Here is a 17,446-nt window from a genome sequence, read left to right on the forward strand (position 1 = left end):
ACTGCAAGATTGCCATGCTATTTCTCACAGTTAAACTTCAATCCTGGCATCTTCCATCCAGAAACAAGCAGCAACAGAAGCAAACCCAACAGCTCTTGGTCTGTTTGCTAGAAATATTTGTATGATTACAGTAGTAAATCTCTTGGCAACAAAAGCAGTTTTCTAAATATCAATCAAGGATGGCTAAGAGAAGATAACCAGGTCCAGCTCTGCAGTGCTGCTGTCTCAGCAGGGCTCTGCTGGATGCCAGCACTCAGTCAGACACTGGCTGAGCAAATGCATTCCCAGTCCTCCAGCATGGGATGCAGCCTGGGGCTGAGCAGAGGACACAAGGAAAGACTAAGTAGTTCAGGCAAAGGTTAAAAATGTACAACAGGAGCAGGAGGCCAACACAAACCAGCGTGTGTATGGCCATGACTGCTGCCTGCATGGAATAGGTGAGGAGGGAATCACAGGAATGGTGGCAGTATGAGGGATGAGCAACAGAACAATTTTCCTCTAGAAGTTACTGAATCTAGCCTTGGTGTCTTGGAATATTTGTTATAACTACTTTGTTGCTATGACAAACTCTACAAACAATTCTAAAACCATAAGAAACATAAATATAGCTAAAGCTGCTGCTGTGCATCAGTGGCCCAGTTCTCCCCACCAGTAATGTCAAGTCCCTTTGTCCTTTTCACATAGCAGAAAATTTCTTGACATTTTATAACTAAATTCAGTGTGAACACCAGTTAGGTAAAACTGCAAATGGTGCATTTTGGAGAAGAGTTGAGAGCCAAATTTTCCCTAATGAAGGCCCACACACTGGCTGAGGGCTGGGTGACACAATCAGCTGTTTATTTCTTGTGCCATACGCTTATTGCCCCACACAAAACTTCCGAGTCCACTTTCCCCCGCCAGCAGAACAAGCTCCTCTTTCCCTCTCCCACCTAGGCAGGTTCCAAAGCACTTGCTAATGGAGCAAGAGGAGAATTCCTTTACAGTCAAAAGGTGCACACAAGGACCTACCCTAAAAGCAGACTTTGGGAGTGTTCAAACAATGCATTCGCTTCAGCCTCTCCTTGCAGCTCCTCATTCATGTTCATGCCTGACTTTCACCACTTGGCTGCTAAATCTGACAAGTGCACCAGAACGATCAAACAACTGCTCACCATCACCAACAACTCTCTGGTTGAGATATGTTATCAATTCCTTCACCCCTTGGTTTTCACTAATATTACATCATCAAATTCAGTAGCAATGAAGGCAAGGAGTGGTGGATGGTACTGGCCAGGTCCACCAAAAAATAAACCATCTCTTTATTCAGTATCCAATACTACAGATGTTCTCAACACTGCAACACATTTCCCAGAAGTGCTGAAGTATTGGCTAAGCCTAGGGCAGTCACTTATTCTGACCCTACATGCTGGCAGCCACAGATACTTTCACTTCTTTCTTTTCATACCAGAAAGAGTTTGAGTTTGGAAACCTACCTGGAGAGCTGGCTGGAAAAACCCAGCACCCTGAACCAAAATGTGCAATGTGAGCAGAAGGATAGTGGGAGGTCCACGTCCAGTGAGAACAGAGTTTGTCTCAGTGTCATGGACAGCTCCTCAGCACGGAGTGGCCCTTCAGCATTGCCCTGGGAGTTGGGCAGGTGCTCTACCTCAAAGGACTGAGGCTAAGATAGGCACCAGCACCTACATGCAAACCTGCCTTTCCGAACCCATGGGGTTTAACACAGCACTAATACAGGGCTGCCAGGAGCTAAGGAAGGTGAAAACAGGACACAGAGTGAGGGGAGAAAACTACAAAGCGAAAACTTAGCAAAGTGTGGAAGCGGACACCAGGGAACACCGAAGCTGCTGGAAGCTGCTGGAAGCACTGCATTTCAATTAACCAGCCTGGTATTCTACAAGCACTCCACCCAGCCTTGCTTCACTCTCTGGCAATGTTTGGGTTTGCTGGTTGGGGGTTTTTTTCCCCTTCAGACACATGTGGCTTATTGAAACAGAGACAGAGGGACACTGAAAAAGAAAGGTCACATTCCAGCTCCCTCTTTCTGAAAACTGTCTGGACAGAGGGAGGATAGCTACTGCCCCTTCCTCCAACAACATCCACCTTTGTAAGGATGTCCTTGTAAGAGCCATTTAAGACCACTAGTAATGTAAGGTCAGCACTGAGTCTTTAAATACCAAATTTATCCATTTTAGCCATACTTCTACATTATTGTTTCACTACATCATTTTCTGATAGAGAAAATGAAATCTGAGTTAATACATCTCCAGGAAGGTTTCCTACATATGTAGTTTTAACACTGACACAAATAAGCCAAAAAACATTTAAGCCAAAGTAATTGTGAAAATCATTAACAAGAAGAGATGTAGAATTAAATTCAAAAACCAGAGTTTTAAACAAGCTCTAAGCCTTATATCTGTAATAACACGATTATAATACCAAAAGTACTCATAAAACTGACCTCACAAATATATAGTTTCTACTGTTTGGAAAAAGGGAATGAAGGCCGCTCCCTGAACCCGGTCCTGTTGGCTGACAGCCCACAAAGAGGATCTAGAAACTTCACCAGGAGACAGTTTGCTTTCAATTCTGACAACAGATATTTTGGTAAAATCCCAATGCTGAGATTCAGCAAAAATTCTGGGGCAAGGAGCGGACTGAGCCGAGTGTCAAATGCCGCCTCTTCCCCAGAACAGTCCGATTCTGCAGCACACAACCCCAGCCATCAGCACACCGTTAGCTCAGGTTTATTTAACTAATAAAACCTTAGGTAACACTTCCACAGAGAGAAGGGAATATTTGCTGTTTAACAACCAAATCGGGAATGTTTCATCTTCAAAAGCCTGTTGTTCCCCAAATAGTCCCTCCAAAGCCAGTAACATCTGAGGCTTCACTTGCCCTCTTCAGTCAGCCCACGCCACCAGCACCCTGAGCTCAGGAGCAGCAGGGAGAAACACCACCTCCTCCTGCCATCCCATCTATGACCCTGCCTCAACTAACACATAGAAAATTCAACAAAACCACATGTAACGGAGCAACAAAAAGCGCAGAACAAAATTCTGGACCCCTGCACCAGCCATACGCAGAATACACAGGCGCTACTCTCTGCAAAGCTCTCGGTTATAGAGGTACCTGGCTGAGAACACAAAATTAAAACGATGCCCATGTACATTCTTCCCCTTTTGAACTTTAAATTAGAAAAATAAAGTTTTTTTAAAGGACACCCCCCCTTAGCACCCCCTGATCAAGTTCAGAGCTGTCACAGCTGCCAAGATGGCACCGCCAAGGGTCAGTCCTCCCGGCTCAGCTCAGATGCACAAAACACTGCAGGAACTACAAAACCCACAAACCCTCTGCTGTAGGATGGAAAGAGCCGCTCAGTCACTGAACCAGCCTCACCCTGCCCGAGAAAACCAGAAAAGAGGAAACTCACCCGAGTTCTCCAAGCCGTGGAACTCTCTCCTGCAGCCAGGGAACAGCAGCGCCAGCCTCATTCCAAACCTCAGCTCCCACCGGGGATCTCCCGCTGCTCACGGGGCACAAGAAGCCCTGATGGCAGCTCAGCAGGGAGCTCCAAGGCCAGGCAGGTCTGCAGAGCCGTGTGCTGCTGCTCAGAGGCTCGTCCTGCTGCACCGTGCTGGGGAGATGGAGCAGGCAGCTCCCCAATGAAAACAGCGCTGCTCCGCAGCCGGCCCGCGAGCTGCCATTTACATCCGCTTCTAACTCATTGAAGTAACTAAAATCTAAAGCAACTTGTGTTCTCTCCTCCAGCACCTGCACTACTGCTGAAACGCTCTGCCTGAATCATGCCTTAAAAGCATTCCCATTTAAGTTTCTAACAGGTGGAGTTTTAGGTCTAAGGAATGAATGGTTTATATGTCGTCTCCTTGAAAATCCACCGCAAAAGTAGGTCAGCGGGGGAGCAGCTCTGTGACTTCGTACGAGAACACCCCGGGCGCCGGTGCCGAGCCGGGGTTGCTCCGCTCCCACCTCCGCGACGCTGCCGTGCTCTGCACGGGCACAGAGCAGGGACAGCGCCGGCCCAGCAGCGGAGACGCTGGACAGCGGCACAGGGCACAAACGGGCGGCTCGCTGGCAGCTCCTGCACAGCCCCACTCGAGAGAGCAAACACGGCTGCCGACCCATCTCCCCAGCAAAGACACACCTCACCCGCCCGCTGAGACCAATTACCAAGAGCAAACACGACAAAAGTTGCGGTAAATAACAATCGCAAAGGACAAGTTACCTTCCCAGTCAGGGAGCACTGAGCTGCCTGGTCCGTAGCCGCAGCCTCACGGGGCTGAGCACACTGAAATCTGTGCTTTACACAGGAAAAATCCATCGTACGTTGGAACAGGAAGCCCGAAAAGTGAACCGAACCCGACTGTGCTTTGGTGACTATAGTGTCACCCCCAAGAGAACCAAAACGTCACAATCTGAGCCAGGAAGTCCAGGTGAATGCTCACTCTCTCCTCGCTCACACCACTCTTAGCCAGGTGGCATTTCACTACTTCAGTGCAGTTAATCATGTACTTCAAGGTAAGTGAGAAAAGAATGAAGCCCAACGTTTTTCAGACCAAAGGAAAGATCGAACTAATAGATTTGGGAACATCAGAGAGATTAGCAAAAGATGAAGCCAATAACACTCAAAATCATCTCTACTACTTAAATTTTAGGTTTTTTAACAGCCATTGAATTTCACGGCGCTGGACACGGCGCAATCAAAAGTCAAACCTATGCCCAGGGGGGCTCTACAGCCACCAAGAAACAACCCAAAAAAATATATTCCCAAAGCAATCTGAGAAAAAAAATCCAGACAAAAGGTAGGATAAAACCCCTTGTATTCTCTGAAGGGATTTCCCAGTAAAGAATGCAATAGGTTCCAGGCGAGGATGTACATCTGTTGTGGCGGATAAAGGAAAAAAATCCCCATTACTTACTACTAAACACCGTTCCTTGAGGTGCCCAGCTATAACCTGGCCAATCCCTGGGGTGCTGGCATGTTCAACCGGATTTCGGCAGGGGATGCGAACCCTCTCTCCTCCGCTCTCTCCTCCCGCCCCTGTAAGATGGAGGCGCCGACACCGGTACCGGCCGCGACCACACGGCCGGCGGGGCCCAGGGCAGCACCGCTGCCCGCGCCAGCCTGGACAAACTTATCTCAAATAACACGAAATATCTAACCCGCCTCCCGTCGAACCCGGGCCACGACCCGCTCCCGCCGGGCCGGGGGCAGGAGCGGCGGCGGAGCGGCGCTTCCCCCTTGCGGACGCGCCGGCCCCGCTCCCGTCGCGCCGGCAACTTTCGGCCTCAGTCGGGCGCCCGGGGCTCCCAGCGGGGCCGGGCCCGCGCCTCGCTCACCTTCGCGCCCGCCGCTCCGCCCGCCTCCGGCCCGCCCGCGGCGCGGAGGCCCCGGTCTGGCGGGGCCGCGGCCAAGGCCACCCAGCTTCCGACGGGCGCGCGCCCGCGAGGCACGTGCGCCGCCGCCGCGGGGGGGCCGGCGGGGGCGGCCCGGCCCGGCCGTAGCGAGCGGTGGCCCCGCGCCGGCCGCGCCGCCGGGGCCTCCATGTTGGCGGAGAGCGGGCACGTGCCGGCGGGCGGCGGGAGGCGGGACCGTGCCCGGCCCGGCCCGGCCCGGCCGCCGCGGCCCCCGCGCCACGCGGCCTTCCAGCCGCACATGGCCCGCCCGCAGGCCCGACCCGGCCCGGCCCCGCGGGGGCGCCGCCGTCGCAAACTTCGCGCCGCGCGGCCCGGCCTGTGCCGCCGCCACCGCCCCGCGGCGGGGCCGTGGCGGGGGGCGGGGGCGGCCCGGCGGGCAGGCCCGGCGCGGGGCGGGGGCGGCCCGGCCGCGTTCTCACCTTCCGGCTTGTTTTCGGCGGCCATTTCCCCTCCGCGCGCCACATCCTCCTCCGCCTCCTCGCGACCGGGACCAGGCGCGCGCCGCCTCCTCCCGCGCCGCCGCCGGCCCGGTCGCCCCGCGCGCACCGCGCACGCCCCGCGCCGCCCATTGGTCAATCCGCCGCACTGACATCCCCGGCGGCCAATCGTGGCAGACCGGGGGCGGGTCCCCGGAGGGGATGGGCGCGATGGACACCGCGCCCCGCCAATGGCAGTGCGGCAGCGCTTCAGTGGCACGCGCCTCAGCCATTCAGCGACGGCGCTGGGCGGGCGAGAGCGGGCGGGACGGAACGCGTGATCGACAGCCGCAGCAGCCACTGGAGCGCCGAGGGCGCGCAGCTGACGGCCACCGGGGCCAATCGCCCCGCGGGGGAGGCGGGACTAAACGGCTGACGCACAACACCGCGCACGCCGCCGGCCAACGAGCAGCGCCGTCCGCCAGAATGACGGCGCGTGGCACCAATGGCACGCGCGGCCCGGCCGGCCGGCCGCCGCGGCCCCGCCCATTGGCTGCGCGCGGCCCCGGCGGGCACCGCCCCCCCCCGCGCCCGGTGACCCCAAACAAAGGCGGCGATTGGCGCGGCCGCCAGTCCCCGCCCGGCGGGGCCGCCCCGCCCCGTGCACCGGAGCCGAGCCTACACCGAGAGAGCGAAATTACCCCCGTCGGGACGCCCCGGGGCCCTCTTGTGAGAGTCACCACCTGCGACCCGCGTTTGTCACCGCGCTCAGTAACGCCGGTGCCGAACCGGCGTGTCCTGGTCAGAGGGTCTGCCCGGCTAGGCTGGTCCCAGCGCTCCCGGCAAGGACGGTGGTGCCGAGCCCCTAGAGCGGAGAATAACCCTCCGGGCGGGGAGCAGCTCCCTGGCTCTACCCCCTTTCTAAGTGGCGGACGAAGCCCGGAGCTGTTTCCCTGCCCTGACCGGCAGCCCCGAGGCTGCAAAGGTTATTTCCTCATTTTTCAGTGGTGCTGAATATTCGGGGTGCTCTAGGCCCTCTTCCCCAGCCGCAGCCTTCCGGGGTGCAGAGCCCGATGCTCGGGTGAAACAGGCGTTCTTGGCACTGTGCAGGCAGATGAGGATTTGTGATTTGCAGAGAGAACCAAGTTACGGTGGCCAACGAGATGTTACGGTTTTGAAAGTCCTGCCCATCCCTCGGACACAGTTTGTGAGGCAGTGTCACAGATCCCACTCAGCAGACACTGCACGGGGCCGGGGGGTGGTGAAGGGCTCCCACGACGTCAAGGAAATCGCTCTGTTCTCCAAACTGACGTGCCCCAAGAAGTGGCATGTTCCAGCCTGGCCGAGTCTGCCCCATCTCCCTCAAAGCTTGACAGGCACAGGCACTTCAGCCTCCTCGAGCAGAGCCCTGCAGAACGGACCACAGCTAATGCCTGCACAATGCAAACAAAGACTGCAACGGTTGTTTCCTTTGATGTGTGTGACTAAACACACAAAAAGGAGATTTTCCTTTAGATCCTCCGGGCTGCAGAACTTCTTTAAAAAGACCTGTTGGTGCTTTGGCTTTGCTACGGCCCAAAGCTGTTTCCAAGCCCAGACGAAAAGAGGATGGTGTGATGGGCCTCTTCTAAGACAGAAGAAAGGAAAATTCCTTTTTCCTATTTTCAGCAGCTGCTAATCTCATGGAGCGTGAAAGGCACATTGATGAAGAGGCTCCAGAATGACAGGCTCACTCCCGATGGTCAGAAAGCTCATCTCGTACAGTGTCCTATAAATACCCACAAATACTAATGCAGCCACAGCTAAGATAGTTGTTTCCTTCAGCACTTCAAAATATGCTGGAAATTGAAACTTTTCCAGTTGCCACACTGGCAAAGTACTACCATTTTCTTGATGAATTCTGGGGAATTTATGTTTCTCCTTGGTTATTCTTCCAAGATGATCCGTATGCTTGGCAGAGACATGAGGCAGCCATACAGTTGTTGTACTTCATAGCTTGCATTATAGCAAAAGACAGTATCAGACTAACAGAGGCATCCCTTAGTGCTGAGGGACAGGAAGCAACTTCCTGATGTAAGTCACGGACCTTGGGTTGATTCCTCACGGAGGCGTGGAGGGCCAGTCCGTGCTGAATTCCTCCCCAGCGCTCCCCTCAGGGTGGCAGGTGCTGGAGCCCCTATGGACAGGGCTGCTTTGCCACCTCTTCTTCAGCAAGAGATGGGCACCTGGCTTAGCCAAAGAGCACAGCCTGCAGTGCTTCTGCCCTGAGCCAGCTCCCCTCCAGCCCCTCTAACATCAGGCTGGCATTCCCAAGCAGCTTGAGTTTCCATGTGGGTATCCAGGCAAGACCAAGTGATGAAAAGAGGTGAGAGAAATGATGGCTCCAACACAGCTCGTCCAATTGACACAGCTCCTCACTGATACCAAGCACAAGGATGCTGGAGGGCTGTTGGGTTTGTTTTCTCAGCCGCTCATGTTTGTGGCAGAACTCACTCTACTCCCTGCAAACACACAGCACCTGCTGCCACAAACAGCCTTCCTGTTCTTGCCAGGGAAATTGGCACAACCGTGCATTCCAGTCACAGCCCTCGCTGCAGTATTCACTGCCACCCTTTGGACAGGTAACCAAGGGGACTCTACATGGGTCACATCACCCTGACATCACCCACAAACTCAATGAAATGCCAAGTCAGCTCTGTGCACACACACGAGTGTACATCTGTCTCTTCCCTCCAAGGCTTGAGCAGTTCCTTCTGCCCTTCTATGGCTCATTAAAGCAACAAGGTCCATGCTCTGAGGGACAAGGTTGCTCAGGACACTGCCTGCCTTCTCCTGGCCTGCACAGCCTGGCAACATAGGAAGTGCTGCTGCACCAGTTGGGGACAGCTTTGCTGATAGGACTAACACAACCACCCTGACCCCACAGCATTGTGTTCCCTGCTCATCTTTGGAGCACTGCCTGGCTTTCTAGATCCTTCCTGGTCTGTAAAGACAATGAGAATTGGTGTGGATGAGGATGAATAAAGCATTTTTAAGGGGTTACTGAACCAGTGTATGAAGTCTGCTCCATCTAGGCTAATGAACTCATTCTCCTCCTCAACAGGAGATTTTCTACCAGGAGACACAAATCCCTGAACTGAATCTCCCACACCTGAAGTTACCTACTGTTAGGTGTGATTTCTGTACACACAGGTTACTACAGCATTACATAGGTAATGTGTACACACAGGTTACTATAGCAGTGTGACCCGTATAATACCAGAGATACTAAATAGGGTTTTTTTCATCCAGCATGCCAGTAAAGCCCCAAATATTTCCATTTAACTCCTGTGCAATAAAATGATAAGAAAGAATCCATTTGAAGTGCTGCTGGTATCTTTGAAGTTTCGCAGCTCCCACTGTTTAAAACTCAGTCCAACTGCTATTAAGGCACAGAGGTACTGAACCACACAAGACTTCGTGCATGGATGGTGTGGGATAAACTTGCTCGCTGTTACCTTTCCAGGGGAACATGCACTGAGCAAGCTCCAGCTGATAAGCAGCAAGAGAGGAGTGCCAGGAGTTTGTGCAGCCTGAATCATGAATATTTTTTATCAGCACACTGATAAAAGCCGCTGCTATGGTGGTGTTTGGTGTCTGGGTTGGTTTCATTAAAAGGGAGGTGAAATATCAAGTTCTTTTAAAATTCTTAATTGTCAATCCATGGTAGATGTGGGTCTGGCTTGGTTAATTGGGTTAATGTGATGATTTGGCATACTGATCTATATGCAGAAGTAAAAGTGTTAAGAATATATTCAAATATCCTGTTATGGATATTCAGCAAATTACACATCACCGTTGCTATGGCAAGCAGCACAAAGGAAAACAGTTCAGACAGGTTTAATAGCCATAATGACAATGTTGGAACCCCATTTCTTGTGAATTGTTTGCACAAAGTTACTTCATGATTTAGAAGCAAGGAATGCCAAGTGTTTTCACAAAAATACTCTCATAAGTGTGAGAAGAGATGACTAGAAAAGCCTCACATGATAGAAATGAAATGGTTTTGCCCTTTTTACTCTCTATATACAGAATCTAAAGGTGTTTCTTCTAGGAATGAACCCAAGACTTAACCAAGACAATGTGTGTGGACAAACCCACTCTTAAAACATGTCACTACATTTGTGATGGACAACTGCCAGTCCCTAGGTTTAGCAAAAACAGGTAAATATTCCAAAACATGCACTTCTTTCAAAAGGTTCTCCAAAGAAGAATACTCCACCTAACACTCCGCTGTCCAAGTACCCTGTCCAATATTATGTGGGGAAGTTGAAGAGAATATACATTAACAGGAACTAAGGATACTGGATTCAGAATGGACAAAAGCACACACTCCCCTAGCAGAAGGTTGAGCTCAGTCACCTCCTACACTATGGGCTTTGGATCCATTGTTCTTGCCATTCCTTCTGCAGTTCTGAGCCCATTTGTTCCCCTCAGAAATACAAACACTACACTCAAATTATCTCTAGTTAGCCTCTGCTGGCCACAGGAAATACACCCTAGGCTAAAATGAAGTACAACTCCAATGTCCCAGTCCCTTTAATGGATTTTTTGAGGAAAGATGGTTTTGCTTTGCAAAACCCCATAAACAGTTCGTGGATATTTAAACCAGTAGCCTCAACACAAAACACAGCATTTACCTGTTTAACCAAGAGCAGGATCAACAATTCAGTTGCTCTACAGGGGCACCAGCTCCAGATGGGAAACTCGGGGGGGCTGCAGGAAGCCTTGGTCATTCTGGCAGTGTCACACAGCTCCAGAAGGGGTGACACGGGTGCCAAGGGCCAGCCTTTGCTGCAGGCAGCAGTGCCAGGGAGCAGCTGTCCCACCATGCCCCACACACTCCCCCTGCAGCCTTTGGCCTTTGCCCCCTGTGACACAGCCTGGGGTCTGCCTTCACTTTGCTCCCAGTGGCACTAAGAAAGTAGCAATCATTTTGCCCTAATATACACCCATAAGCCAGTTAGAGGAGAACAAAAGTGAAATATGAGGTAAATTAAAGCTTCCAACTAAGGGGATTTACCAGTAAGTCACCATAAAATTCAGATAATTTATTTTTTCAATTCTGCAGCAACTTTCTCCAATTCATTTGGATTAGCTATTAGAAATTATGTCTCAAAAATTAAAGAAAATGTCTATTGACCACTATATCAAATTCTAATTTTAGCCAGGGAAAAAAAAAGAATAATTAGGCTGTGATTTACTCTGGTAGTCAACTTACATTAACAATTTTCCCCCATGTTTATGTAATTCTGGCAAAATCAAATAATATATACAGAGCTCATAAACATTGGGCTAGATTTAGTAAAGACAATTTCCTACACTACATCCAGGACATTTCTCTTTGCTTTCTGTCCTAATAAGACAATCAAGTTGTTCTGTGTAAGAAGGGAATATGATTGTCATGCGTGGCCTCCTCGGTTGGAATTTTAGTGCAGTCTTCAATGAAGGTCATGGAAGGATTAGTTTTTAATTTTTTTAAAGCTGTCATCCTCCTGTAACATGCTGTATAGCATGCCTGCTCTCTGGGAATGGTTCACCCCACATCATAACCCTTCTTCCCAGGGAGAAAGTGTAAATCCTGCAAACTCTCAGTGCCAGAAGCCATCGTGCAGTGTTGGCTCTGCAATGGATGCACAGCTCCCAGCTCAGCATCAGTGAATTCGGGATTGGAACTCTAGCCACAGCTGGAGCAAATGGGGAAGGATGTTTAAGATCCCTAAAGTTATATTCCTAAGGTCATGTTCCTGGTTTTAAACAAGTATCTTTTCCAACTCCTCTAGAATTGGACTGCTGTCTACATTAAGTGAGTAAGTAGGGACCTAGGAGCCAAACCAGTCACCAAGGAATGAAACTGTCAGCCTCAGGCACTGAGAAGAGAAGAATGAGTAATGGAAGACAACAAGGAAGAACAACAGGAGAACCAAAGAAAGTAGAACTGGTGATGGTAACAGAGGCAGAAGGTGCTCAAAGTCACATGGATCCAGAACTAGAAGCCAGAGGCAAATTCAGATTTACCTGAGTCAGTTTGCTCATACAGCACCGCCCCAGCACTGCCCTTTGCCCAAAAACCCATCCTGGCACTTGTGAACCGAGTCTGTCCTGTGATTCCCTCAGGGAACATCATCAACACACAGAGCACTCAAGCTTTCAATTAAAAAGCATCATTGCTGAAAGCATTATCCCAAATCTTTAAAGGACTCCATCCCAACTGGGCTCTGCCATGTTATAAATTCACAATGAGGAGGAACTTCCCTGACTCTTCCTATCATTATTTATGAATAGGTAAACCAAATGGAAGAGTAATCCCAGTGTTACAAACTTGAGTCACTTGTGCTTTGCTCCCAGTGGCACCACGGCAGGGCAGCTGCTCCAGTTCTCTTGGGGTGGCCCAACAGGGCCTTACCACACAAACCCTTCTGCTCTGTCAACAAGGGTACACAACACTTCTTACAGGCAAAAATGATTGGTTTAATATTTTCTCACTAGTTTTAGCCACAGAGCAGTTTCTTTCTAGGTCTGCCTAAACCTCATCTAACCTTTAAGACTATTCTTTCCCATGTGACCCATGAGAGTTGCACGAAATGAGAAATATATCCAAACAGAAAATACACAGAAATAACTCGTTTTCACTGAGATGGGTTCATTTGTGAGTTCTGAATTTCCCCTGAACTTCCTCCCCTGAAGGACTGGAACAGTAACACCAGTACAATAATACTTTTTCTCCTACAGCAGAGTAAATCAGTTCCTCACTCTCAGTAGTGAAGTGAAAATTAAGATGAAAAGGAGTATAGAATGCAGAAAACCCCTATTACTCCAGAATAATACAATTTGCTGCTGATCCTCAGTTGCTAAGACAGGCACGTCAATTATTTATAGAACTCAGAGTGTGAAATATGAAGTATTTCAGCCTGGGACACCACAAAGGTAAAACCAGGAACACAATCCTGTCAGCACTGGCAGACAAGGACAGAATAGGCAAGCACAGAATATTTCTACACAGGTTACCCTTTTTATTGAACTACAAATTGCAAAAGGTCTCTATGAAGTGCCACGTTCAGTGTTAAGTGAGCTGCATCCTCCTTTTGACAGTGTCAGTCTGTATTTAATGTTTAGTTAACATTTATCTAAAGGGCCATTTCTGCCAGGGAGACAATATACAGTAAGTTAGCATACCTTCACCTCAATATTTAGAGGAAGCCCAGAATCCTCTCCTGGATCTGTGCTTATGTCCATCAACAGCCTGTCATACACACTGTAAAACCAGCTCCACACAACCAAACTTTGCCAATAATTTTCACAATCAAAATTCCAATTTATGTTCTCAGTAGTGGTACCAAAATTTATCTGCACAAAAGTGCTTGTATGGTTTATAGCAAGTTTGTTGGGAGCAAGTATCTGGATTAAAACTCCCAGGGTTGCAGTGAAAGGTTGTTCATAGCTCATCTGAGGAATTAACAGGTACTATTCAAAAACATCCACAATTTCTTGGGGAAAAGCCCAAAGCAAACCAAGTAAAACTCCACAGATAAAATCAGAAAACCTCGGAGCCCCAACTTCTAGTAACAACCATTGATTCATGACACAGCCTTGCTAAAACACTTTGGAGGGTCCGTGGAATATTCTATCTCAAATCAAGTATTTCAAAGATGGAATTTTAATTGCATCTCCTCCTCCAGCCGTGCCTACAACTCTGAGGGCAAGAGCTTCAAACGCAGTGACTAAGAAATTACAGAAAAGGACTAGCACTGAACTTTCAGATCAAAGGGTACAGAGTGATTCACCTTCCCTTCCTGACTGCTTTTGAGATGTGAGCTAAACACCAACAGTCAGGTGCTCTGAAAAGCTCCACCTCAGTAAGAGAACTTGCATCAGAGGGTACAGGACCCCAAACAATGTGACTTTCCTTAGACAGGCTCCCTCGCTCAAGAGCTCTGTCTGTCAGCCCATGTCACCAGAGGGGTGACACACACCACCTTCCACTGCTGCCAGGGTTTGCAGGATAACCAGCAGATCAGAGCAGGTATTGCCTATTCCTCTCCTGCAACTGAAAACCTGAATGCTGCCACGACTGAGGGAAGAACCACAAAAACACAAGCTAGCCCAGCAGGCTACTGTCTGTCCCCAGGGTCACACCAAATACCACGTGCTGAAAGGAAGCAGAAGCAGCAAGGACTTGGCAGCACCTAAAGCACAACGCCTGCAGAAGTGATTGTGCTGATGCCAAATCTGGTCCTTTCGGAGCTTTCCAGCCACTGCTGAGCGGACAGCACGTGTTGCAATGCTGGAGCTGGCAACGGCAGTGCTGAGCACAGCTAGTGGCCACTGGCCACCTTAAAGCACCAGCACCTTGCAACTGCCCTGAGCCAATGTTTAGCGGCATGAACAGTAAAATAACACATCTATCAAGCTCTCAAAACTGCAGCAAATATTGAAAAGGCTCATTGTTCCACATTTCACCTGGCCTTGTGGGTGCTGTAGCCACCACTGCTCTGTGCTGGCTGGGCACCAGGGCCTCAGCCAGGGACCAGGAGGAACAAGGAATGGCTACATGACCTGGCTCTGGGGAACCAGCACTCCTGTAGGGACACAGGTCCTGCCAGCACTGGCTGTTCTCCAGTTTTACAAATTCAAAGCTCTCCAGACCGAGGATAAAGAATTTTGAAACCCAAAGAACATAACAGATTCATATCCAAGTTTATGGAAATAACTGAAAAATGTATCAACAGCCTTCACATACACATATGCAGAAAGACAACTAACAAAACTACCAGATCTCCCAAAATATGGATTGACAACAACAGAAACGTGCTAATTACTATTTTAAATATCCTTAAATTCTCATCTCTGGTGCTATTAAACTAAAAATTATACAATCATGGATTTGAACTGTAGGACAGCTTATATAAGTTAGGACCATTCCAAAAAAAGTCAATCAGTATTTCAGAGTATATTTAGCAGATATTTTGAACATGGACAGAGCAAAGAGCTCTGTCCATGACAGGCTCTTGTTTTATCAGGCTGGAAGGCTCCAAGCAGACCAAGAGCTCTGGCTGGCCAAATGGCATGAACACTTGAACTACAAGGAATTCCTCCCTGATTGCTGTTTTGAAAACAACACTTCCAGCGGAAACTATTATTTATATATATCACAATACTGACAAGATCCTCTGCTTGCCCCAGAAACACCCTGCATCCCACACAGCTGCTGCTGGAGAGACATGAGAGGCAGGGGCAACAGGCAGATCATCACTGCAAACCTGGAACACTTGCAAGGAGAACATTTGCTTTTGACTTTTGGAGGATTTAAGTCAGCCTGCACAAACAAGCATGAAAATATCCCAAGCAGAGCTACATGAGTAATGAAGATTTTCTTGCTCCTCATCAGTTGCTTCAGCCACTTCTGCTGCCACTGGATGAGCGCAACAAGGCGTTTCTACTGCCTGGTGCTCTGCAGGTATGACTAAATCTGTCTCTTACCTCCCCAATTCCCCAGGTAGACTATCATACCTCCATTACAGAGAATTTTGCAGAATGAAAGAGCCAATAAGAAGGGTTTCCTCTGGGCATCTCAACAGCATTATCATAAAATGCAGTAAAAGGCATCAGAGTAGCAGAGAGCAATTCAGCCCTGTCAGAGGCCCCTGTTTGCAGAACCCTCCCAACACTGCAGCCTGTGCACCTGCCCAGGCACATGGCCACAGCAGGGACAGGCCATGGCTGACTGACCCTCTGGAGCACGGCACTGGCTGCAAATGGACTGGTCCAGTGCAGCTCTCATTTGTGTTTCTGCCCTCAGCACAACCACGGCAGCAGAGGCATGGAGTAACTGCTGGGCTGGTGGGGCAGGGAGAGCTGCTGCACCTGCCAGCACACACATGCAGGGACAGATGCAGGGACAGGGTGGAATGCACAAGTCGCATGGGTTTTAGGTACAGAATGATGCAACTCTGGGGAAAACCCGAGCAAAGAGAGCAGGTCAGGAGTGAGAGGCGGCACTGGGACTTCATGCAAAACGGAGGAGGAGGGAATTCAGAACACTGAGCTCCGGTTTGAGGGGGTGTGCCGTTTGCCTCGTGAGGAAAGGTACCCCACAAAGTCCCACAGGCTCTGAAATGCACTCAATTAGCTGTTCCTTTTACCTTTTTGTTCTACCCAGCATTTCTTCAAGAGCACTGTCATCTCTGGCTTTGGCATCCTACTCATCATCTATGAATTCATGTTGCCGTTTCCTCCCTGAAAGGAAAAATCCCATAGTCAGTCATTTGCTACACAGAGGAAAGGACAAATCTGACAGTATTTTTGCTACTGTTAAAGTTCAAAGGCCACCTTGTTCCTTGAGCAGGCAATACTGCAAGTTGTGCTCTTGGCTATGGTGTCATTCAGCCATGATCAATCAGTGTGTGCTCACTCCAAAAACTTACCCTGAATTTACCTGTAAGCAGCTGAAAAGCTGTCAGTGCCTCAGCCCTGTCTGGAGAGAAGGAGCAGGGCAATGACTCACTTGGACTAAAAAAATTCCCAACAATAAGAGAGACTTGTGCCAGGCAAATCTCTTTATTTTACTTTAAAACATTCTGAAAGTGTTAATCTATATGAAAGAGAAGCAGTACAAGACTGAGAAAGCATGTTTCATGTTAGGGAAGCCTTCACATCACATGAACTAAATTAAAAATAAGACTAAACACAAGTGTACAAAACGGAGACAAAAAAAATCAATTTTCTCAAAGACATAACATAAGGGACTCCCACAGGGGCCGGCAAATTCTGGAAGGGAGAAAGAGATTATATTTTATGGGAAGGGATTCAATAAGCATTCTTTTCCCATAAAGCCAGTGATGGAGGATTGTCACTGCTCCATAGACACCCCATGCACATTTCAGGACAACAGTAACAGGAAATCAATAGCACCTTTTATACGTGCAAAGACATTATCTCTCTGGACTCCTAATACTAACAAATGGGGCCAAGAAATACCTTTACTAGAATTCAGCAGTCAGCATTACTCTGGCTGAGAACAGAGGGCAGGATGCCGGTCTACACCCTTAGACTTTTAAATTTTTTTAAAAAAACTAACTCTGCTAGGAGCATCACCCTCGAGGGGCACTCAGGAGCCCCCAATGACAGTACATCACAAGGTAACGGTGGCACTGTCACCCCATCACAGACATCCCCTCCAGCTGATGCTGTAGTCATTACAGGCAGGAGCTTTGTCAGGGGCTAATTTGACAGCTTTGACAGGCTCGGCTGAATTTATGGCACTTTCTAGTTTTTCCCTCCACTGAGCTGCAATGGAACTAAAGTTAGTATTACCAAAACCACTTGGAGAGGGCACAGGTTCCCAGTTCTGACTCTTATCCCAGTCACTGAGAAATCTGCTACCTTGGGCCCCTCACAGTGTCCCCTGCCACCCTCAGGGACAGGGAGGACAGTTCCTTCCAGCCCACTTGTGAGAGGAGATTCCATGATGAAGGTCTCTGGCATCTCTGGCTCTACCACAGCAGAGGTGATCACCACGAGTAAGGCTACTCACAGCTTACTAGAGAGCACTGAAG

The 17,446-nt window shown here is 49.4% G+C and overlaps 1 protein-coding gene across 1 annotated transcript in view; it reads right to left on the reverse strand.

Moving 5' to 3' along the window:
- The window catches only part of CAMTA1 (calmodulin binding transcription activator 1), a 232,811-nt gene that overhangs the window by 213,156 nt on the left and 2,209 nt on the right, over positions 1-17,446 (reverse strand). The window contains exon 2 of the mRNA XM_063417232.1: positions 16,034-16,127. Within this exon, the coding sequence (XP_063273302.1) occupies positions 16,034-16,100 (67 nt within the window). The 5' untranslated portion in view covers positions 16,101-16,127. The remainder of the gene's footprint in view (positions 1-16,033; positions 16,128-17,446) is intronic.

This window comes from Prinia subflava, chromosome 21, assembly GCF_021018805.1.
Source record: "Prinia subflava isolate CZ2003 ecotype Zambia chromosome 21, Cam_Psub_1.2, whole genome shotgun sequence".
NCBI lineage: Eukaryota > Metazoa > Chordata > Aves > Passeriformes > Cisticolidae > Prinia > Prinia subflava.